The sequence below is a fragment of the Ursus maritimus genome, unplaced genomic scaffold, assembly GCF_017311325.1.
Source record: "Ursus maritimus isolate PB19 unplaced genomic scaffold, ASM1731132v1 scaffold_26, whole genome shotgun sequence".
Taxonomy (NCBI): Eukaryota; Metazoa; Chordata; class Mammalia; order Carnivora; family Ursidae; genus Ursus; species Ursus maritimus.
Genome location: NW_024425119.1, coordinates 39210851 through 39234553, shown reverse-complemented (window position 1 = coordinate 39234553; position 23703 = coordinate 39210851). Strand labels below are relative to the sequence as shown.

General features: G+C 39.6%; 1 protein-coding gene and 3 non-coding genes across 7 annotated transcripts; all 4 read left to right on the top strand.

Moving 5' to 3' along the window:
* Positions 1–3936: 3936 nt before the first annotated feature.
* On the top strand, positions 3937–22119 carry KANSL2 (KAT8 regulatory NSL complex subunit 2). Of its 4 annotated transcripts, XM_008704518.2 has the most exons (10): positions 3937–4001; positions 4557–4815; positions 5560–5738; positions 6273–6387; positions 10078–10241; positions 10463–10629; positions 11142–11238; positions 15236–15489; positions 20611–20730; positions 21388–22119. In XM_008704518.2, exons 2-10 carry the CDS (start codon positions 4565–4567, stop codon positions 21517–21519), a joined length of 1479 nt encoding a protein of 492 aa, XP_008702740.1. In that variant the 5' UTR covers positions 3937–4001; positions 4557–4564; the 3' UTR covers positions 21520–22119. The 4 variants fall into 4 exon arrangements, with proteins under 4 accessions (XP_008702740.1, XP_008702741.1, XP_008702742.1 ...); XM_008704519.2 differs by lacking the exon at positions 3937–4001 and having other exon boundaries at positions 4296–4815; positions 20611–20761; XM_008704520.2 differs by lacking the exon at positions 3937–4001 and having other exon boundaries at positions 4297–4815; positions 20611–20796; positions 21388–21527.
* On the top strand, positions 11330–11466 carry LOC121105475. The gene has a single exon (XR_005838001.1). It is a non-coding gene; the product is annotated as a small nucleolar RNA SNORA2/SNORA34 family (small nucleolar RNA).
* LOC121105476 lies at positions 19289–19421 on the top strand. The gene has a single exon (XR_005838002.1). It is a non-coding gene; the product is annotated as a small nucleolar RNA SNORA2/SNORA34 family (small nucleolar RNA).
* Positions 21061–21196, top strand: LOC121105477. The gene has a single exon (XR_005838003.1). It is a non-coding gene; the product is annotated as a small nucleolar RNA SNORA2/SNORA34 family (small nucleolar RNA).
* Positions 22120–23703: the final 1584 nt, after the last annotated feature.

Genomic DNA, 23703 nt, shown 5'->3' with positions numbered 1-23703 from the left:
GTGAACCTGGTAGTATAAAGTATGATGTAGTCAGAGGGGGGAAAAACCCTCACTCAATGTAGCATTCTTGGTGGTGCCTGGAAAAATGGATAGTGAAAACTCACTGTTTTCCTGGAACATATAAAACCACATACACAAGGTAAATCTTGTAAATAACACATTTAAAGAGAAAGAATTCTTATGCTAAAATACTCCAAACTTACAACACAAAGTTAGCAGAAGCTGTAGTTTAAAAACTAAAAGGAAAAAAATATCAATTTGACAGAATGAATGATGTACACTTCTGAAAAACAATATCGAGTTCCGGTCATCCTATCATTTTCTAAAATAATACAACTTAAGATTTTTGATTGCTGTACTTCTGAAAATTTTGTGGAAGTTGCTAACATTTTAGAAATTCTGGTCTGGTTTGGAAGAAAAGAAAATGAAGAATGTAGGAATGGATGATATTACAAAATCCTTAAGTTTAGTGATTTGCCTTTGTTAAGAGAGTTACTATCAACTGTGTCATCCTTGGCAATAGATGAGGTATAAATCAGTATAAAGGTGGTGTGCAACTGGATCCCCATTAATAGGGCTTGTCAAACCAATTGGTACAGAGTTAGGCTTCATCGTATGGTCAGTGCTTACATGATCCTGGTCTCCATGACACTTCATAGAATAAGATAGGCTTGATCTCTATCATTCAATGATCTGAGAAAAGTTTGAAGCCCTTTCTATGTCTTCTGTGGATTGTATTTACTGTATAAGAGGCACGTATTCACTGCAATCTGTAGCTCTGGGGCCTATTTCTGAACTGATTTGGTTTATGTCACATGTCCTACTTGTGCTGCCTTTTTTTGTACTGTGGTAAATCAGCCGCTTCATTTCACATAGCACTCAAACAGGTAACAGAAAAACCACAGTGATAAAACATAAGAACAAGCTAAAATTGAATACTAGATAGACCTTTTCTGAAGAGTAGTTTCAGGTACTTTCCTGCCTTAAATTTATTCAAGTGCTATGTACTGTTTACTGATGGGAATATGGCTGTAAACATGTCAAACATCCTGCCCTCGTAGAATTTACACATTTTAGTTGTAGGGGAGACAAATAGGTAAAACTTAGTATGTTAGATAATAAGTACTTTGGAGAAGTAAAGTGGAAAAGGGGGGATAGAGATGTTTTGTGTAACTGTGTGTAGCTAAGTAGGGCTCTTGAAATTGGAAATGAGATGGCTATGATTGAGATTGGAATGAAATTACAGTTCAGCAAAGATCTGAACGAGGTGAGAGCACAAGCCATGAGAATAGCTGGGGTAAGAACATCACAGGCTCATTCCAGGAAACAAGTGCAAGGTTCTGAGGTGAGAACATGCTCGTATGTTTGAGAAATTGCAAGGAGGCCAGTGTAGCTAGCATGGACACAAATGAGGAGAGACTAGTAGGACATGTGGTTAGAGAGGCAATGGAAGACTAGATACCGTAGGACCTTGTAAGCCGCTATGAAGAGAGTATGAAATGCACCATTGAAAATCTTTGAGCAGAAAAGTGACGTGATCTGGCTTAGGTTTTAAAGTGTTCATTTGGCCTGCTGTGTTTATTTTGTTTAAAAAATATTTTATTTGAGAGAGAGTGAGCGAGTGAGAGAACACGAGAAGGGGGTGGGGCGGAGGGAGAGGGAGGAGCAGGGTCCCCATTGAGCAGGGAGCCTGATGTGGAGCTGGATCCCAGGACTCCAGCATCATGACCTGAGCCGAAGGCAGACGCTTAACCAACTGAGCCACCCAGGCGCCCCTGGCCTGCTGTGTTTAAGATCGTTTTCACAATAATTAAGGTAAGAAATGAAAGTGGCTTGGACCAGGTAATGAGAAGTTACTTATCTTGAAGTTGGAGCCAGTAGGATCTGCTGTATGTTTGGAAGAGAAGTCACGGATGATTCCCAGTGTTTGGCCTAATCAACTGGAAAGGTGGAGTTGTCATACTGAGTTGAGGATGACTTACAGAAAGCAGTTTGGCCTTCATTCATATTCATTCTCTCTCTTTCTGTCACCCATGCACACACACAAACCCGGTTCTCTAGGATTGGCCCCCAAAACGCCAAATTCTCAAAAATTATTTTTCCTTTAAGAATTCATTTTTGCCAAATTCTATTTACAAACAGCCTCAGGTCCACTTTAACCTATTCAATAGCTAACAAAGTGTTCAGTGGATTAAAAACAGCCGTCTACTTTGCTAAACAGCACAAAGAACTTGCCAACATCTTAACCCTTCAATAATATCTGTCCTCTTCCCCACTTAAGTGGTTCTAAATAGCAATTTTTTTGCCTGTTGGGCTTATGAGGAGGATTTTTTTTTTCAGCTAAGACCTATAAGAGACACTCTAATTAAACAATGAAAGGCTGTTGCATCCCTAACTAGTTCCTAATGCCTCTTTTCATTGTTCACTATAGTAGAGTTTTAATATTCCTTTTTGATATCACATTTGGTTGCAGATTTCTTTTTTTTTTTTTTTAAGATTTTATTTTTAAGGAATCTCTACACTCAACATGGGGCTTGACCTTAGGATGCCAAGATCAAGAGTTGCATGCTCTAGCAACTGAGCCAGCCAGGCGCCCCTGCTTGCAGATTCTGATTCCCATATTTTCTATAATGTGATTGCCTCCAGCTAGTTTTGAGTTGTAGGGAGTTTATAACAAATGTCTTCTTTGTACCCCTTCTGAGGGTTGGAGTGTTTGCTTATGTGTCTAAATCATAGTTGCTATTGATATTATGTTTATATTGTATCCACAGTCCCAAATTGCTCCAAAAGAGCAGGGTTATCTTTCTTGTACTCTATCTCCAGTGCCTGGCACTTAGGTGCTCAGTAAATATTTGTTGAATAAATGAATTTCAGGGAAGGGCCTTCTAGGGACGCCCTAACCTGGAAATGGCATCTCTTCCAACTGCCCCCCTCATTTTTGTTTTAATCACTTCTTGTCTCTTAAACTGCTGTTGTTGAGCATTGTAGATTCTCTGTGCTCACCTGCTGTGTGAATCATACGTGCTTATTGGTGCTGGAGAAACCTCTTAAACTGACACTAGATAAAGAAGCATTGGAAGGATGGGATGCAGAAAAGATCCAGAAGGGTTAGAGGGAGAAATTGTTGGTTCCTTTCTACAAGAGGTGTAGTGGAGATGAAAAAAGATGCTTTTAACTAAAAATCGTTAAAGTATGATAAAATTGGGGTTGTATCTGCCATTTCTACATACCTGCATTATTTAGCATGAACTTGTAGAGGATTTTAGAGAACTTGGGCCTAAACCAGAACTCATATTTCCTTACTCTCAGTCTAATGGTCTATACTATATGAGAGGCAATAAGGGATACAGAATGAGGACTGGGTTCAAATTCTCCTCCCATTTACTAGCTAGAGGCCCGTTCTGTTCCTCGGTTAACTTATCTGTAAAAATGGAGGTAATAGCCTCTATTATTTCAGGGTTGCTCTGAGAATCAAGTGTTTATATATGTAATTCCCCAGGCTCCGTAAATACTCAATGTTTCAATAAATGAACTGTTCACAAAAGAAAACTACAGCCTTTTCCGGTATAAACAGAGTCGACTGACTGTACAGTGATCTTTTAGCCTCTGTATGTCTGATTTTTTTACCCGCTTTGTCGGGGTGGTGAGGTGGTAGCAGCCTAGTACTACACAGCGGCCAAAAGCAGCCCGAAAACCGGCCACGCGGTGAACTGGAAGTAAAGCACTGCGGCGTGAGCGAGTGCCGCAGCCAGGGTACGGTCAACCCCACTCTCCCCGGGGCGGAGTTGCTGACTGACGGACAGGTTGTCTTAGCCACCCCAGCCGCGCATTTTCTCAGCGCCCCGCCCCCATGGACATGATAGGTAGCTGGCCTCGGCCAATGGTGACACAGAGCCGTGGGCACAGTAGCCAATCAGGGGTTGGGAGCCCGGAAAGGAGCGGGGCCGAGTTAGAAGCGGGTGGCGCGGCCGGAGGGCTAGCGGCGCGGTGCGGCGGCAGAGGTAAGATGGCGGCGGTGCTTAATCTCGCTTTCGCAGTTAGACTGCTGCTTCGCCCGTCTTGCCCTCTCCGGGCTGCTACTTTGTCTCAGTCAGCGTCGAGGTTGCTCTCCTCCTATAGGCTTCCAGAAGCCAGATTCTCCAGTGCCCGGAGCCGGAGGACAAAATGGCGCTTGCACGGGAGGCCGAGGACGGGCTGGGCCCAGCCGTCAGCTCTGAGGCGGGCCGGGACAAAGGCGGCATGCAGGGAGGCGGAGGCCGGGTGCGGCGCTGCGGCGTTGCTGCCGCCGCGTGGAGCGGGCGCGCGCTCCTCGTGCTGTCGCCGTGCGAGCCCGAGATACTTACGACGTGCTGGTGGTTGGGGGTGGGGGGCGGCGCGGGCATGGGGGAGAAGTTTAAGTGAGACAAATTGACTAATGGCCTGGGGCAGACGTGGGCGGAGGGAAGTTACGGAGCGTGACTTCTACCAGTCTTTTGGAAGCTGCCCGCGGTCGGTCCGGATGTCGTGGAGCAGGAATTTTCGGGAAGGGTAAGGGCTTTTTGATCTTCTGTGTGCAGGTTTTGGTATGAACAGGATTCGGATCCACGTCTTGCCGACCAGTCGGGGGAGGATCACCCCAGTGCCCAGGTCCCAGGAACCCCTGTCTTGTTCATTCACTCATCGCCCATGCTCGCAACCTCGCCTGGAGGGGCAGGAGTTTTGCATTAAGCATATCCTTGAAGACAAGAATGCACCCTTCAAGCAGTGTAGTTATATATCGACGAAGAATGGAAAAAGATGTCCCAGTGCTGCTCCAAAGCCTGAGAAGAAAGATGGGTATATATGTATAGATAATCTATGTCGTTTGTACTTTTAAAACGAAAGAGGGGTGTGGTATATTGTGGGCGTGTGAATAGCTGGAGTTTTTGTAAAATTGGGGAAAAAAACCGTTGAAAACTGCAAAGAGGCCACTTCCAGTTGGGCCACTCAATTTCTTTAGACCTTTTCCCTCGTCTATAAAATAAGGGATATTCTAGAATATTCTTAACCCTGGGGTCCCTGACTCTTTGGGTCATCCCTGAACCTTGTTAGGTTGTGTATATGTGTATTCTTCTGGGAAAGGCTTCATAGTTTTCATCATGTAAGAGTATTCATGCAGAAACGTAACTTGGCTAGTTAATTGTTCATGTATATTTTGGTTTTAAAATTGTGCCACACATCTTATTACCTACAGTGGATTGATACTGAAGTAAAATGTAGAGTTGCCAGAACCGGTTTTGAGAGATGAAAGTGGATCTCTTTGATTTGTTCTAGGATGATGTCAGCATTTTTATAGTTGGGATGTTTTGTTTGATGAATGAAGCACCAGATTATGCTACCTGCATTTCCCCTTAGTAATACCAAATAAGTTGACCTTGGGCCAGTTAAATTACTCTGCCTCACTGGCTTTTTCAGTATATAAATGAAGGTAATAGTTATTTTAATTTCCTAAAAATGATCTGAAGACTAGTGACTATGAAAATGATTGAACTCCTTCAAGAAGGGACCTGAGTATAAAATGTTAATATTTTGTCTCCTTAGGGTGTCTTTCTGTGCTGAACATGCTCGTAGGAATGCCTTGGCACTTCATGCTCAAATGAAGAAGACCAATCCAGGGCCTATGGGTGAAACACTCCTGTGCCAGCTGAGCTCTTATGCTAAGACAGAGCTGGGGTCTCAGACTCCAGAAAGTAGCCGCAGTGAAGCCAGCCGAATTCTGGGTAAGGATCTTTTCTCATAAGAATGAAAAAGGAAAAGTAAGTCAAAGAACTTATTTTGGTTTAGTACAGTGCCTTGAACATACATGGCACGTGATAATACAATAATATTGTTAATTGGTTGACAGTTTGGTGAGAATTCCAGGATTGCTGTGTTCACCAGTTCTTTTCAGTTTGAAGTAATGTGTGCTTGGGTTTACTTTCTTGAGTTTATGACTGTTTCCTTCATTGCTGTTTTTATGCTTGTCTCTGTTAGGCAAGGTAATTTCAGGAAGCAAGAATAATTTTGAGTTGGACCTTTCTGTCCTTTTGAGGGCATGGTCACCTTATTTGTTTTAAGTAACCTTACCTGGGTTATATTTTTTCAAGCCAATTTTATTTGCCAGTACCTTTTTACTAAGTTGTTGGGGTTTTTGTTTGTTTGTTTTGTTTTCTTAAATGTTAAGGTTTGGGTTGATGTGTTAAGTAATCTAGTTTTGTGTGGTGGAGTTACAGAGGTGGGAAGTCTTAATGGCTGCTCTCCCTTCCTTGCCTCAGATGAAGACAGCTGGAGTGATGGGGAGCAGGAACCCATTACTGTGGATCAGACATGGAGAGGTGACCCTGACAGTGAAGCTGATAGCATAGACAGTGATCAAGAAGATCCCCTAAAGTAAGTTGTAACTCCACATAAGGCTTTAAAATTTTTTTTGTAGTTAGAATGTGGACTATAGTAATGCATGCTACTAATAGATAAATAACTTAGGAGGGGTGAAGAGAGTTCAGCTATTTGTGAGCAGTAATAGCTTCTGCATTTTAAAGTGTCCTGGTTCATCACTATCCTGCTGCAGGGCAAGACTTTATTCTTTTTTGGAAGCCGTGTAATTTGGAAAAATTTTAGATATCAAATTCTACACATGAAAAGTATAGGGGAGAAAATAGGAAATTTCTTGGACATAATGGGAGGTTGGTTGAGAAATGCTTAGGTCAGTTAGAGAAGAGGAAATTGATGTAAATGGATTCCTGGCGTAAACCTCAGGAACAATAATGTGCCTATATTTGAATACCTGCTTTTTTTTTGCAAAGTTACATTTTATGAGGTTTGTTTTTTTTTTTCCCCCTAGTAGAAAAATAAAAAGATGTTCAAGAGTTTCCTTTGGTTTCATGCCTAAGAAAGAGAAACTGATTTAGAAACCCAGAAGTGAGTAATCAGTCTAATTATATCTTAACTAAGGTTCTACTCTTCACTTAGCCCATGATCGCCTTAGGAGTTGTAGAAACAAAAACGTTGCCACTCACAGTCTCATATTTCTGTCTCATGGTTTGGGTTTAGTTTAATTTTTTTCTTTTTTTGTTTTCTTCATTTTTTCTGACTACTGTCTCAACACTTCCATTGACAGTTTGCTTAGAAGTATTGTAAGTAGTATGAGAGATAATGAATTTCTAGTCTCTATAAAGTCATTTAGGTTTACATTTTCTAAGTAGAATAATTTCATCTTATTTTTCTTGAGTATTATCAGTATGGTCACCTCCTCAGGAAGTACTTGTTTGGAAAGTCATCTAAGTGGTTTGAAAAGGAATGTTCGTTGTCTGGCAAGATTCTCTCAAAGTAGTAACTTTATACCAAACATTTTTTTTCCCCATTGTGCTTCTGGAAATGCCAGACGTGCTGCTTTGAAGAGGTATATGCTCTGTGGGGTCACAAAGTGACTGTCCTTTGGTGTGGTAAATACTCAGCTTCGAAGGTCCAAAAACTTGATTTTGTCAGTAGTCTAGAGTGGATCAGTCTCTAGGGGACATACTTATGCTAGTGTAACTTAAAAATACCAGTTAATTTTATGAGATTTATAAATGTTAAGAGGACTAGGTACTTGGTGTCAGTTTCTCCTCAGAGGAACATTCAAAGGGGAAAATGAAGCAGGCAACTAAATACAAGGCTTCCCTTAATTCCCCTGTGAGATTACTCCCCCAAAATTTCAGCCTCCTAAAATACTTGCATTTTTAGGGATGTCAGTAGAGTTGTTAAGTGTCTTATAATACTAAATTTTTTAATATGGTTGCATATTGCTGTCTTAAATTTAATAAGTCTTTTTATTTAATGAAATTCTTTTAATTTCATCTCTGGTGTCAGTGTTTTTTTGTCTCTAGGACCAATTTTTCAATCATTAACAACTTTTCACTTCACTTTTCAGAAGGGTGCCTTTTGTATTGTTTATGATGATGTCATTAGAAATTTTATCCTAACTAGAATTAATAGTGGTATAGTTTCTTTCCGCCCTTGTAGGTATATTTATGTGATTTTCCTCAAAGTCACCATTTACTTAATTGCTTTGTAAAAAGAAATCTGAAGAGTTCATTTACAACAACATCCTGCACTGGTGAAGTTTTAGCTTAAAACTAATTGTTAAATCTTTCCTTATTTAAAAAGTAATTTTTACCATGTGACGTCTACAGGCATTCAGAACTAGTTTTGTAAAGGTCATTTCAGGTTATTGAGTCTTCATCGTTATTAAATTTGGGGGAGTACTCTTTCATAAGAGACATTATTTAATAGAAGATGACTCCCTCTTTTTTGAAGATGAATTCAGATAATAAAACTGTGACTTAAATTTGTGAATATCAGATAAGGGAAGTTGGTACATGATTTTAGTAACTAGCTGTGAATGTTTGGAACATCCATCTTTAAATAAAACCCACTCCCCCACTCCTCCCAACGATGTGTAGTAAATCCTAATTATAGTGGCCTTCCATTTATAAATTCTAGTCCCTAGACTATTAGTTAAATTCTCTTCTGACAGGGTACAATGAAATTAATTTCATTTTAACAAAATTGATATAGGTTAAGACCTCAGTATTTTCGGTGTGCAGACATACAAATGCAGCAAACCCATTTTCCTGAAGATGCAAACTAGTCTTATTTAGACTTCAGATATTTTTAAAACCTTTTCACAATTTTTTGATAGTCTTAGATTTTGTCATTGGTATAATTTGCTAGATTTTATTCATCATGTTTTGGTTCTTAATTTATTTTTACTTCTGAGTACTTTGTAATTGTACTTACGCACAGGTAGTATTGGCTTCCATTTATATTCGAGGAAAATTTTGGGCAGAGATTCCTTGCTTTCAGTCCTGAAGTTAATAATTTTATTTATTCTGTGTGTTTTAATGGCTTAACAGCTAATTTTTTAAGAAGGTGTAATTTTTGGATTTAAAATTAGTTTGAGTATGTAATTTGTATGTATTGTTTTTTAAATAAAGGAAATAATTTTTATTCAGTCAAAATATGAAAATAGGATGTCAAGTATATATCTGATTTCCTCTTCCTGATTATGTAATGATCATACAAGGCTAATGGAACCAAAAATCTTTTAAATTTGAGGCTTATCTTTTTTTTTATTTTTATTTTTTTAAGTTTCCATTTATTTATTTGAGAGAGAGAGAGAGAGACAGCCAGTGAGAGAGGGAACACAGGCAGGGGGAGTGGGAGAGGAAGAAGCAGGCTCCCCGCGGAGGAGCCTGATGTGGGGCTCGATCCCAGGACTCTGGGATCACGCCCGGAGCTGAAGGCAGACACGTAACGACTGAGCCACCCACGCGCCCCGAGGCTTATCTTTTCATTCAGACTTACATAAGTCAGAATCAGGAAAGTCTCCAATTAAATTGCTATTTAACTCAGTTGCTTATGTGACCTCATCATAATCACTAGAATAACTTTTTTAAAAATTCTGTTAAGTTATAATTGGTGGCAAAGCTCAGTAAAGTTGATGTGGATCTGGATCTTTGGCAGTTAACGGCTAACCCAGGGTACTGTATTTTGAGAAATTTGTCAAGAAAGTGAGCTGGGGACAGTGAATAGCCACTGTGGACCAGTGTTTTGAGGGCTTATGTAAATTCCAATATAGGAGTGTATTTTAAATTAGAAATTGAAATTATTATTTTTTATACTTCCATTAAAATATATTAAGATATTAATGCTACATTTTAAATGGAATACTTTTAAGCTGTCCTGACTTATAAGTGACTAAATTATGAAATGTAATAAGATTGTAGGTTAATAAAAATTTTGAATGTTCCATATCTGCACTTCTTAACTCTAGATAACTGGGAAAAATGAAGAAACCTCTTCCCTTCCTCATGTTGTGAGATCATACATTAGTATCCATGCTCGGGGATTTTCCTTATTATTTGTTTTTTAATAACTTGAATGCTGTTTGTGAAAACATTCATATTTAATAAGGTGATGGTCTCAGTGCTGACTTCTTGTTAAATAACAAACTTAAGTCTCCTCTCTACCCTTTTCTCTTTTTAAGCTTGGGTTTAATACTGTGTTTTCTTATTTTTGCTGAATACTGTTTTATTCCAGACATGCTGGTGTCTACACAGCAGAAGAAGTTGCCCTGATAATGCGTGAGAAGCTAATTCGTTTGCAGTCTTTGTACATCGATCAGTTTAAACGACTTCAGCATCTGCTCAAAGAGAAGAAGCGACGTTATTTACATAATCGCAAAGTAGAACATGAAGCTCTAGGCAAGTTTTATGCTAGTCTCCACCAGCTGTTTGTGGTTTCAGAATGTGAATTTGTTAGTAGTTAGATTTATTTCTATCTTGGTACCTGGAGTGAAGGAGAATTTGCTTTTGAAAGTGGCTATCTTATGGCCAAAGTTTACCGTTTTTTTCTTGTTAATTTGGAGCAGCCATCCCTTATTGGTTGCTTGGCACATAACATCTTGACTGTCGTGACTCACCAGGTAGTAGTCTCCTGACTGGCCCAGAGGGACTTTTGGCCAAAGAACGAGAGAACTTGAAGCGTCTAAAATGTCTTCGGCGGTATCGTCAGCGCTATGGAGTGGAAGCCTTATTACATAGGCAGCTGAAGGAACGTAGAATGCTGGCCACAGATGGTGCTGCCCAACAGGTAATTCGTGTTTATACCTCTAAGGGGTATGTATTTGCTTTGTTTACAAAGTTAGGGTAATAGTCAAAACACTGTACGGTCTTGGCTCTGAAACCTGACTTAATTGGATGTGGGGTAGTTTGAAAAGAGCACGTGAGTCCAGAGACTCTTGATCTTGAGGTTGTCATATGTTGAGTTCTTCAGCCTTTAAGGATGTACCTTCCTTAAATGTGTTAAGTAAGTATTCTCATAGATAATTGGTTGTATTTTCTTTTTTGGGGGTGTGTGTAAGATTTATTTATTTATTTACTTTAAAGAGAGAATGCATGTGAGTGGGGTGGGGACAGAGGGAGGGAATCTTGAAGCCGACTCCCCCTGAGCAGAGAGCCCAACACGGGCTCAGTCTCTCAACCCATGAAGTCATGACCAGAGCTGAAACAAAGAGTCGGATGCTTAACCAACTGAGCCACCCAGATGCCCCAATTGGTTGTATTTTCTTTTGACGGTTTGTTTATCTATTTTCTCCATTTTAGGCTCATACGACTCGTTCCAGTCAGAGGTGCTTAGCCTTTGTGGATGATGTTCGTTGTTCCAATCAGTCTCTTCCAATGACCAGACACTGCCTTACCCGTATCTTTTTTATTCAGTTCAGTTTGCTAGCTAGACTAAAGGCTGGTGGGAATCTCTGATAGTTTGCTTAATTGAAGGTCTTTGTTTTCCTTTGGCCCTGAATCAAGGCCAGCAGTTTGCTGAAGCTGTTGGTTTCAAGCAGGAGCCTAAAGAAATGTCTTTCTATGGTCTGTTGGCCATTTCAGAACTTTGGAAATGTAATGGTCAATTCATTAGAAAGAAACATCTGAGTCATTGGAGATAGGGGTGGGCTAATACTCATTTGTAGTAGATTAATACTGGGATTCCAAAATACAGAGATCCCCGATAGAACTTTTTCACTGGAAATAGAATAGTGTTAAATCCAGTTATCACACACACAAAAATTACTGTGGGTTTTCCACCAAAAAACAATAGGTTCTGAACTGTTATCTTTCTTTGAGAAGTATCCTTTTGTATGGTCAGGGCCCTAATTTGTATATTTTAGACTTCATTCAAATTGGAAACTTACTATTTTCAAAAATGGAATGATTCCACTCCCTACCCTCCTAGTTAGTTTGCTTTTGAACCATCATAGTATCTCTTGATTCTGCCATGAGGCCACATTTACTATCAGGTTGTAAGACTTTTTGCGTTGATTGGATTGTGAAAGTGCGTCTTTATTATGGATATCAAGAAAGTTACTTTCACAGTAAAAGCACTTGTTCAGTATGATGATCTTTATTATCTGAAAGACTTAAATCTTGCTGGATTTCATTTGCCTGGCCAGCGATATAAAATATTTGGAAATGAAGTATATCTTCTTTAATAGGAAAAGAAGGAGAACCTTCTCTCGGTCTTCTGAGAGGAAAAAATTCTTTTCCCTTTATTGAATATTTTACCAGTTTATTAATTTTTGTAATGAATATCTGATAAAGGATTACTGTCCTTAATATACAAAATACTTGTGCAAGGTAATTAAAAAATAAAGATAAATGCTCAAAACATGATTGGGCAAAGGTGGACAGATTTAAAAGAAGTGGCTCAGTGTTGAAAGTGTTTATTTTCACTGTACGTAAGTGAGATAGGAAATAAGGAAATTTTTAATCTATGAATTTAATACTTGTAGATATATATTTAGTGAGTGAGTGGATTGCAAGTTGGTGAGATTGTGGTGAATGGGTCCTCAGTACTGCCAGTGGGAAGATCGAGTGGTACAAGCTTTTTAGAAAGCAGCTTGGCAGTATTCATATTGTTTGATACTATAATGTTACCTTGGAATTTATTTTAAGGAGATAATCAAATGCAGACCGTTATTTTTACATAAAATTCCTTCAACTGGAGACAGCCTTAAAATTTTCATAGATGGGGTATAGAGAAGAAAATTATGATACAACATTATGTGGAATATGTTTAAGCAATAAACGTTAGATTAACAAAATTTATGAATGACATAGGAAAATGATTGTGACAAAAATAGGATATGGAATTACATATAATCAAATACTGGGAGGGGAATTAACAGAAATTGGCTACTTTTCAATGGTGGGGTTATGAATACCCTTTATTCCTCTGCCTTGTACTCTTCAGGTTTTCTTCAGTGAGCTTGAATTACTTTATAAGTCAGAAAAACTCAATTTGCAGTTATTAAGGAATATTTTAGACTTACGGTATTATACTCAAATAGTTTATTAGGATATTAATATTTTAAAAAGCGAAGTTGAATATGAAATGTATTTGAAAAGAGAAGGGAAGTATGATTTCTTTTGTTTTATGCTTTTTTTCCTTTCCACTCCATAGTTGCTTAAGTCACTTACCCTTCCTTAAGTCCTTATCCCAGAGAAAGATGCGACTGCCATTGGTGACCTGTTAACTCTTTACTCTGGTCTAATGGAGACAGCACTGGACTGAAAGTGAAGGACCCACACTCTAGTTGTAGGTCAACCATTCCCTTCTCTTTGTCTCTCTCGTCCCCATTGGAAAGGAAAGGGGGTGGAGGAGGATGGGGGAGGGTTTTTCCAGGATATTGTATTAAATAAGAGACTTGTGAAAGTCCTTTGAAATCCGTGAAAAAAGTTCTGATTAAAACATTTAATTTAATGGATGATTAAAGTATTAATAATTTAATAAGATTGGACTTTTAAAGCACATCAGAGACTTTAGATTTTTTTTTTTTAAAGATTTTATTTATTTATTCGACAGAGATAGAGACAGCCAGCGAGAGAGGGAACACAAGCAGGGGGAGTGGGAGAGGAAGAAGCAGGCTCATAGGGGAGGAGCCTGATGTGGGGCTCGATCCCAGATCGCCGGGACCACTCCCTGAGCCTAAGGCAGACGCTTAACCGCTGTGCCACCCAGGCGCCCCTAGATTTTTTTTCTTAAGCACATAGAGAATGCAAATCTGGTTGTTCCCGTTAGATTCATGTGTTCATTTGATTGTTCATTTTCATTCAATAAATACAGTTTACTTTGTACTATTTACTGTTCCTTTAAAGTAGTGGTTCTCAACTAGGGATCATTTTATCCCCATGTGGCAATGTGTGGAGACAGTTTTGCTTGTTATAATTTAGGGATGAGAGTGCTACTGACATCTAGTGGACAGAGGCCAGGAATGCTGCCAAGCATCCTTCAATGCACAGGATGGCCAGTAATGTCAGTAGTACTACAGTGGTGAAACCCTGCCTTAAGAGTTCAACAATTTCCAAGAATTGATCTAAACAAATGGCTTTATTCAAGAAGTTTTATTTGGTTTAAAAATAAAATGTATGCAGACTTTTTAATTTTCAGAAATTACCCTAAAATTTGGGAGGAAAGTTTACCCATAATTCTACAATCCTGGGTACAATTAATTTGTAGAAAATTGTGCTTTCTGGTTTAAAAATAAGCCCACAAATCTTTAAAAAAAAAGAGTGGGGGGGAGTGCCTGGGTGGCTCAGCCGTTAAGCATCTGCCTTCGGCTCGGGTCTTGATCCCACAGTCCTGGGATTGAGCCCCGCATCGGGCTCCCTGCTCAGCAGGAAACCTGCTTCTCCCACTCCATCTCCCCCTGCTTGTGTTCCCTCTGTCGCTGTCTCTCTCTGTCAAATAAATAAATAAAATCTTAATAAATAAATAAATAAAAAATAAGCCCGCGTTTGAAATAACAGTTGCTTCTTAATCTAGGGGAAAATCCATGTTAAGATTTCAAGAAATGGTTATCACTTGACTAAAACATTTCATAGAGTAACTTGAACTAAATTTTGTTGTTTTATCTAATCAGTTTAATTTTGATTCATTCTACAGAGCTGCTTTGCCACCTTGGAAACGGGCCCTTTTCTGTTAATAGAAGTTGTTAGTGCTCCTGGAGTGTTCCTGGAGTACTTCCTTTCCATGGGACCTCATAAGCAAAGTTATCTTCTTTCCTTTCTCTTTGGGGCCATGACAGAACTCCCCTGCACTAGCAGCCCATCCTCCAAAACAAGGGGGCATGGGAATTTATTTTTATTTTTTGTCTTTTACTAGAGCTCCTATTTTCCCCAGTTCTCTGCTGCTTTAAACATATGTAAACATTCTGGAAACAAGGTTCAAAAAGTTTTTGCAATTTTTTTGCCAGTGTGCTGAACAGAGCAGAAACAACACTATATTTCTTGACTCTTGGGAGGGCTTGGTAGCGCTTCTGCAAGCTATTTGCCTTTGCCATAGCATGTTTCTTCTGAATGGGTATAGATTCCTAGAATTGTTCTTGCTGTTTGCTTAGCAGTGTTTTCAGATGTTTTGTGTTTGACTCTCCTAAGTGAAAACAAGATTAGTGTCTCTAGTTAAATGACTGGGATCCTGAAGTGTAGGTTGGGGTCTAGATTTAAATTACTGGTAGAGAATTAGATACCAGTGAATGACACTTATTTTGAGAACTTTAAAAATTGCTAACTGTGTTTGGTTCTGTTTCAAGTGTAACCAATTGTCTTCTGTAGTGCAGACCTTGAATTTTACATGGCAGACAATACTTGTATTTTGTGCCTCCAATGGATCCATTTTATTTCCCTTGACCATTTTTCTACAGATATTTGTCAGGACACGAATCAGGTTCTCTTCAAATGCTGCCAGGGGTCTGAAGAGGTACCCTGCAACAAACCAGTTCCTGTAAGCCTCTCTGAGGATCCTTGCTGCCCACTGCATTTCCAGTTGCCTCCTCAGATGTATAAGCCCGAGCAGGTACTGTCTGTGCCAGACGATCTGGAAGCCGGCCCCATGGATCTGTACTTGAGTGCTGCTGAGCTTCAGCCCACTGAGAGTTTACCTCTGGAGTTCAGTGATGTAAGTTAGAGAAGCTCTGCTCTGGTTGGCCCTTGAGGCAAGGCCTTATTTATTAATGGTGAGACTAGGTTCATCTTTTGTGGCCAGGAGACTTGATAAAGTTTTTGAAATGATACATGTATGGTTGTATGTATATGTTGGCATATTGATTTGGAGACAGTTAAATTGGCAGGCGTTTTTCTTTTTCTGAGGGAATGATAAGGGAATTAAATTGTAAACTATGGGAAGTTGGAAAGTCAAGATTATGGTTGGATTTGATATAGCCAGGAAACTTGGTACCCGTCCACAAGGTGAGCGATTCACTAGAATCTTAATCATACAAATGAATTCTCATATCTACTCTTGACAGTTGTAAGCTTGTGTTTTTGCTCTTTAGTAGTAAATGTTTAATTTTCAGGTTAATGTGCCCCTCAGGAAATGACTCTAAACTTAGCTCTGCCTACTGGCTTTTTTTTTTTTTTTATATGTTATTGTAGATTCTGTTGTGAATGGACTGGAACAACAGTGATCTCTTTTTAAGTATTTACAGCCTTCTAAGTATGTACACTTTTATAAGCTTGTTCCTCAGTTGGTCCCATAAACCCATCTCTGATTTTATTCGTACCCTTCGTTAGTACTACCCTACTGTCTGACTCGGGTCAGTCTGTTTTAGCACTACACTTAATATTTAGCGCTCTGGATAAAGGTCTTCGTTATTTGTTCTGAAGATAATCTGTATTTCATAATAAAGGGGTGTTGTATATAACCATGACATATTTAATGTAACAACTCTAAATGGAAAATTGAATATAGGTTGCAAGATTATTTGCTAAGGGGTAGAGGCAAAGTTTGGGTGGCTTCAAGGGTATTGCTTGCAAAAAGGATATACCAGGACAAGGTAATATCTGAAAAAGAAAGGTGGTATTAGGAATAAACTGATTCTAATATATATATATATTTTTTGGGTAATCCCCTCCCCTCCTTTTGGCTACATATGATCTACAGGCTTATTAAACTTTTTTTCATTATTTCATTTATAATAAAATAATTTTTATTATAATCCTGATTATAATTGCTTTTTAAAAAATTTCTTCCACACAGACTTCATAGAATATGGAAACTAGAAAGGGACCTTATTATATACTTCAGTGCTTCCCAAGTTTTTCCAATGAGATTACGTTGAAGAGGGCAAATGAACAGATAGCCCTTTGTTGATAAGGACAGAGTTTTGTCCACTTCCCTTCATTTTTAAATGTGAAGAAAATGCAGAGAGATGCTATCTTTTTTTTTTTTAACTTTAACATGAGCAACTTTATAAGGTCTGAAAATCAACCTAATCACTATCAGCACATTCCTTTCAGATAATAATGTACATATGTAGAGGCTAGCACATGTATTTTTTTGTAGATGTATTAGGTTAATAACTTTTATTTCATCTGATAATTTCTTAGAGCCATTTCTGTTTTGACCTTTTTGCTTTTCCCCTTTCACCCGTTTTTACCATATTAGTATTGCTCTTTGGAGAATTTTTACACAAAATATTAGAGATTATAAGATTCATGATTATATGTGAAACTGACATTAAGGAAATCTTGAAATCGGGGCTCCTGGTGGTTCAGTCAGTTAAGGGTCTTAATCTCCGCCCAGGTCATGATCTCAGAGTCCTGGCATCCAGCCTCACAGCAGGACTCTGCACTCAGCGTGGAGTCTCTTTGGCCCTCCTCCTCTCTCCGCCCCTTCTCCTGCTTGTGCCCACGTGCTCGCTCTCTCTGTCTCTCTCAGATAAATAAAATCTTTAAAAATACCTAAAAACATACAGTCAAATCTATTAATTCTTATTGCTTGTTTTTTGTTTTTTTCCGAAAGAATGTGTAAGAAGTAACCTTATTTTGGGGATTCCAGTGGATTTTTAAGATGGACCTTTGATGGGGGCTCCTGGGTGGCTCAGTCATTTAAGTGTCTGCCTTCGGCTCAGAGCGTGATCCCGGGCGTTCCGGGATCGAGCCCCACGTCAGGCTCCTCCACTGGGAGCCTGCTTCTTCCTCTCCCACTCCCCCTGCTTGTGTTCCCTCTCTCGCTGGCTGTCTCTCTCTCTGTCAAATAAATAAATAAAATCTTTAAAAAAAAAGATGGACCTTTGATGTTAGAGGTTTAAAAATGGTAAACAGTCATTTGTACTTGATCATCTCCTATGTTCATATTAATATACTTTTGATAAACCATATTGGTCATTATAAGTATAGTTTTATTCTTAATCTTTGGAGGTAAAAATTCTCCAGAAAATGTTGAAACAAACTCCATTTAGAAAAGAAACTTTGTCCTCCCATAAATTCTGGATATATTTATTAGTATGCAGTTTTGCTGGGGAAAAATGATTTCTTAATTGGATGAATTTCCCCAAGCAATCTTAGCTTATAAACCTACATTCTGCCATAGAATAACTTCTGGTAATTTTACCTATGGGAGGACCAGGTATTAGATATTAATCTAGGTTAAAATTCAGTCTTTCATTCTGGATGTTTAATACTTGCCTGTTTTCTGTGCTTTGATCCAAGGATGTTTGGCAAGTAACAGCCTAATACCATAATCCTATTAACTTTTTGTGTGTGATTTTTGAGATCAGAACAAAATGTGGATTCTGTCTTTATGTCCTTATGGACTTATGTGTTTGAATATTCCTGTTGTGATAGGCATTTCTGCTGATCCTCTCTTCTTGGTTTAGGTTCCTTTCCCCAATTTTAATTCTTGTAACAGAAAGCATGAATATTTGAGAAAAGCCTTTTCAGTGTCTATTTTCTTTAGAAAACATTTCCATACCATTGTCATCTTGAGACTTGGAAACTCTATGCCTCATTACTTAAATGGGTTCTTTTATTTTCATTTATTATTTTTAAAAAATATTTATTTATTTGCCAGAGAGAGCGAGCGAGAGCGTGTGAGAGTGCGTGCACCAGCAGGGGGAGTGGCAGGCAGAGGGAGAAGCAGGCTCCCAGCTGAGCAAGGAGCCAGACACCGGACTGGATCCCAGGACTCTGGGATCGTGACCTGAGCCAAAGGCAGATGCTTAACCGACTGAGCCACCCAGGCGTCCCTAAATGGGTTTTTTAAAAATTCCAAGTTAATTATTTGTATAATAATTGTGCATAGTAAAAGAATTGGAGAAAACAGTTCAGAGGCCTAACCACGTGAGAATACAGGTTTCTGTGGATATTACAGAAGTTTCTAGGGGCACCTGGGTGGCTCAGTCAGTTTAGTGTGGGACTCTTGGTTTTGGCTCAGGTCATGATCTCATGGGTTGTGAGATCAAGCCCTGTGTCCAGCTGTGTGCTCAGTGGGGGGAGTCTGCTTGAAGATTCTCTCCGTCTGTCCCTCCCCCCACTTGCGTGCTCTCTAAAATAGGTAGATGATAGATAGATAGATAGATAGATAGATAGGTTGATTGATTTTGACACTTCTGAAATCGATGTTAGGTAGCTGACCATGTCCTTTTCTAAATTTCTGCTTAAATTGAGCAGGTTTAAGTGTGGTGCATTCTTTAATTAATATTCTTTACCTTAATTATTGTGAAGTGTGATACTTAATTCGGTGATTAGCACACCAAAGAAGTGGAAAGGGTTTCACACTCTTAGACTTAATTTAAAAGCATAAAACTAAGTCTGTTGTAAAGCTAGATTACTAGAAACAGAGCCTCTATAAAGTGGATTGGGCATAGGGGAGTAGAAGCCCTTTGTAATTTTCACTCTTGGGAAGGGAGTTTTGCAGTAAACTCTTGGTAGCATGAAAGTCAGTTTGACACATTGTCTGTGGCTTTGCAATGCTTTTGGCCCTGAATCAAGACCAGTGGTTTGCTGTAGCTGTTGGTTTCAAACAGGAGCCAAGAGTAATGTGTTTCTGTGGCCTGTTAGCCATTCAGCATCTCAGTGGGAATGGCTCGTTCAATCGGAAGAACATAGTTTATGGAATATGATTTATTTTCTTTCCTTCCTTCCTTCCTTCCTTCCTTCCTTCCTTTTTTCTTTCTCTCTCTCTCTCTTTTTTCTTATTTTTTAAAAAAAGGTTTTAATTATTTGAGAGAGACGGGAGAGAGTGGGAGAGAGAAGAGGGAGCAGGAGTGTGGGGGGAGGGGCAGAGGCAGAGGGAGAAGCAGACTCCCCACTGAGCAGGGAGCTGGACATGGGGCTCCATCCTAGGACCCCAAGATCATGACCTGAGCTGAAGGCAGGCACTTAACCAACTGAGCCACCCACGTGCCCCCCTCCTTTTTTTAAAAGAGCAATTGAAGTATGTTTTGTTTCAGAATTAGGGATTTCTGGGTGGGGATAGGGACTTAATCAGAATAATATTTCCTAGCTCACTGTGACTGTTAGGACATTAATCAAGCAATCTTACATTGTCCAGTCTTTTTTTTTTAGTAAGCTCTCTGCTCATCATCGGGCTTGAACTCACAACCCTGAGATCAGGAGTCACATGCTCTACCGAGTGAGCCAGCCGGGCACCCCACATATCGTCCCGTCTTTTAAAGCAGTATTTTATTTTAGTTTGTGATTACCCTAATTGTCCATATTAGATTCACTACTGGTGAACTTACATGGTGACTATAGTTAGTCTTAGAAGGAATACACTTTTTTTTTTAATAAAATTTTTTGGTGAAAGATTTGTAACATGAAAAATTTACTGTTTTAACCATTTTTACGTGTACAATTCAGTGGTATTAAGTACATTCACAATATCGCACATTGTCCATCTATCAGCCCTGAGACTTTTTGCCCATTGAACTATAACTCCTGCTTCCTCTCTCCCTCCAGCCCCTGGTAACTACTATTCTACTTCTTGTCTCTGAATTTTTCTATTTGAAAATAGGTGTGGGGTTTTTTGTTTTGTTTTTTTTTGTTTTGTTTTGTTTTGTTTTAAAGCTAGTATAGTGGTCTATGCTTTATACTCAGCAGCAAGCAAAAGTTCTTAGTGCTTTTGGATCTTATCCCATTTGTTGGACATTCTGGGAAAATCTTTTTTTGATTAAAGGTAGGCAAGGGGGTGAGGGAAATATGGGAAAATTGCTTTGAGGTTTGTTGAAAAATACGCCAGCTTCAGCTTATTGATTCCCTTGGTTTTGCTGATAGGCTTTTCTCTTTCTTTTCCTAGGACTTGGATGTTGTGGGTGATGGTATGCAGTGCCCTCCTTCACCCTTACTTTTTGATCCTTCACTAACCCTTGAAGATCACTCAGTCAAAGAAATTGCTGAAGGCTCAGTGGATATTCTGGCAAGTGAAGGACAACCCCATCCAGGCACAGGTCTCCCTGCGGGCTATGGCTAGCGTGTACTCCTAGTGAGTGGGATTGTCATCACAAGTAGACTGTACAGGTGCCCCAGATGGCAGGTCTCCAGATGGTCCCTTAAAGAGAACACCACTAGTCCCAGAGCCTCAGAGAGCGGGACGCGTTTCTTTGGTTAACTAGAAGAGGTTAAGACAAGGAATCTACATAAATGGTTCTTTTTAAAGGGAGAGTTCAGCACTGGAATTGTTTTCATCATAGAGTAAGGACAAGTAATGTGACTTGGCTTTTTTCTTTGAGCCTTGGGTGGGGTACTGGTGGCCCTGACTGAAGACTGGCAGTTGTACTATAGCTGTTGGTTTCAAGCAGAGGCCCAAAGGACTGTCTTCCTGTGATCTGCTGGCTGTTCTGGAACCTCAGCAGAGAATGGCTGTTTCATTGGAAGAAACAACCACAGTTTGCCCTCCCGTTGGGAGGGCCTCGGGAATGCTACATATCATGACTGCTGACTCCAAGGGTTAGGGGTAGTTAAGTATGGGGAAGAGCAACGCCTCAGAGTTACTGTATTTCTGCTGTGATAAGTTAGATTCATGTTTCAGACCATAATGAATGGATTTGTGACCAAAGTGACTTTCTTTTAACAGGGCCACATGCAGATGGCTGGAGATGGGTGCAGATCCCAGGGGTCTCGAAATTCTGAGAAGGCCTCTGCACCACTGCTTCAGAGCGGAGTGGCTACTGCAAATGGGAAGCCAGAACCCTCTTCTATCAGTTGATAATTTGGGGAACCATTTGACGTTGGCGGATTTGAATTTTCCATTCTTTAAACAAGTATTTATGACTGTCTCTCACTGAAGGACAACTAAAGACTATGAGGTGGTTTTTCCTCTGGGTTATTGAGTGCTGTAGTCAAACAAACCAAATTTGTGGGGGAGGGACCAATAGTGTCTTCCCACTCTGCAGGGAAGAGAGAGATGGGTGACTCCTGTCAGAGCTGCTGCGATTGAGAGAGTATTTGGGATTGTGCCTAAGGGGAGAGACATCTTTGTAATGGGAATTCCCAAGTCCAGGCACAAATACACACAGGTTTTAGGTAGGAGATGTGTACCCTTGGGATATTAATGGAACTCAGTGTCTGATTATCTAATGGCCTGTGTTTTAGCCTTTCTTCACCTCTCACCTGACTGGTAATCTGAACCCATCCTTCCTCCACTGAACTCTGACCTATGACCTCTGAGAATAGCCCACAGGACTGGGCCCTCCTTAACCATCCATCTTGCTTCTAACATATGTAAATTTCTATAGTGGCTATCTTATGTAAGATAATAAAAAATTGTTGTATATAGTTTATATTAAATGTTAAAATGTTACGAAAATGTAAAACACTTGAATGCATGTTTTCTTTGTATTTGGATGTGTATATATATTTTTTGGGTTCTTAGGGAGTTGTCTCTGATGGGAAAGGGAAAAATAAGACAGGTAAACTTCCATCCCAAGAAGTAAATACATTTTCAGTAACTAGGTCTGCTCTGGGGAGGATAAGATAAAAACCTGTAAGAAGTAAGTGGACAGGGATGGAACTTCCTTATTAAAGCCTACCAGTTCCAAAAATCTTCCTTCTTTTCATCCTGCTCTCTGTGCCACCTACTCCCACTTGCATTTCTTTCTCCCAATTAATGTCTGATTATCTCAAAATTCTCTAGAGCTAGGAATGTATGTATGTAAAACTTCATTGAAGTTGAGCCTGATGCAAGATCACAGAGCTAGGCATAAACTGTCAAGATCTTTTTGATGATGAATCTAAAGATAGGGTTAAAATCTAAGTTCACTTAGGATTGAGTTTCCTATGCTAGAAGTTGTCTGTTACAGGCATACCTTGGAAATTGTAGCTTAGGTTCCAGACCACTGTAGTAAAAACAACCTTGATAAAGCAAGTCAGGTGAATTTTCTGGTTTCCCAGTGCATATAAAAGTTATGTTTATACTATACCATAGTCTATTAAGTGTATAATAGCATTATGTCTTTAAAAAGTGCATAACTTGGTTAAAAATACTTTATGGCTAAAAAATGCTAATCATCACCTGAGCTTTCAGCAAGTCATCATCACTGGTCACAGATTACCATAACATATGTAATAATGAAATCTTGCAAGATTACGAATGTGACACAGACACAAAGTGAGCAGATGCTTTTGGGAAAATGGTGCAGGGTTGCCACAAACCTTCAGTCTGTAAAACGTGCAGTATCTGCGAAGCGCGATAAAGCGAAGCACAGTAACATGAGGTACGCCTGTAATTGTCCCTTGACCTTGGTTACAGTGCTGCCCACCTGACTTCCGTTATTCAGCAGCCCTGTGATCCTCGTGGCTATCACCATGCTCAGTCCTGGCCTGCAGAGAAGGCTCATTGAGCTTAGTGATATTGGTGCCCTTCTTACCTGGCGGCTTTGGTGAATGGGAATGTCCTCTGGGCCTCACATAATGGACCCATTTTGGCATATTCTCCCTGTACCTTTTGATTCCTTTGCCAGGACAACTCCAGCGTTTTCACTTTGCTGAGTGTTTGCCATTATTTTTTTTCCAGGTTTCTGAAAGGCACCCCTGAAGCTAGTTTATCCCCATTCTCTGGGCTCCTGCCCAAGGTAGTTGTTAAATCCCGAGTACTGAGAACATGCTTCCAAGTCAATGACTTCTTATCCAAATTTATGTTCTGGTCCCCTTGATTAAGCACCTTCAAAATCCGATTCCAGGGGTATTCCCCTGCCTTCTATCAATACCTGCTAGCTAGTTCTTACAGTTCCTTTGAGGTACAATTTTCTTTACTCCCGTATCAGGCCTGGTGCGTTTCCAGCTAGGTTATGCTGGAATTTAACCCTAGTTATTGGCCTGGCAGCAAAGAAATGAGTGGAGGCAGCTTTGTGGGAGGAAGAGGACATATTTTGTGAGAGTGGCCCTCTTAGTC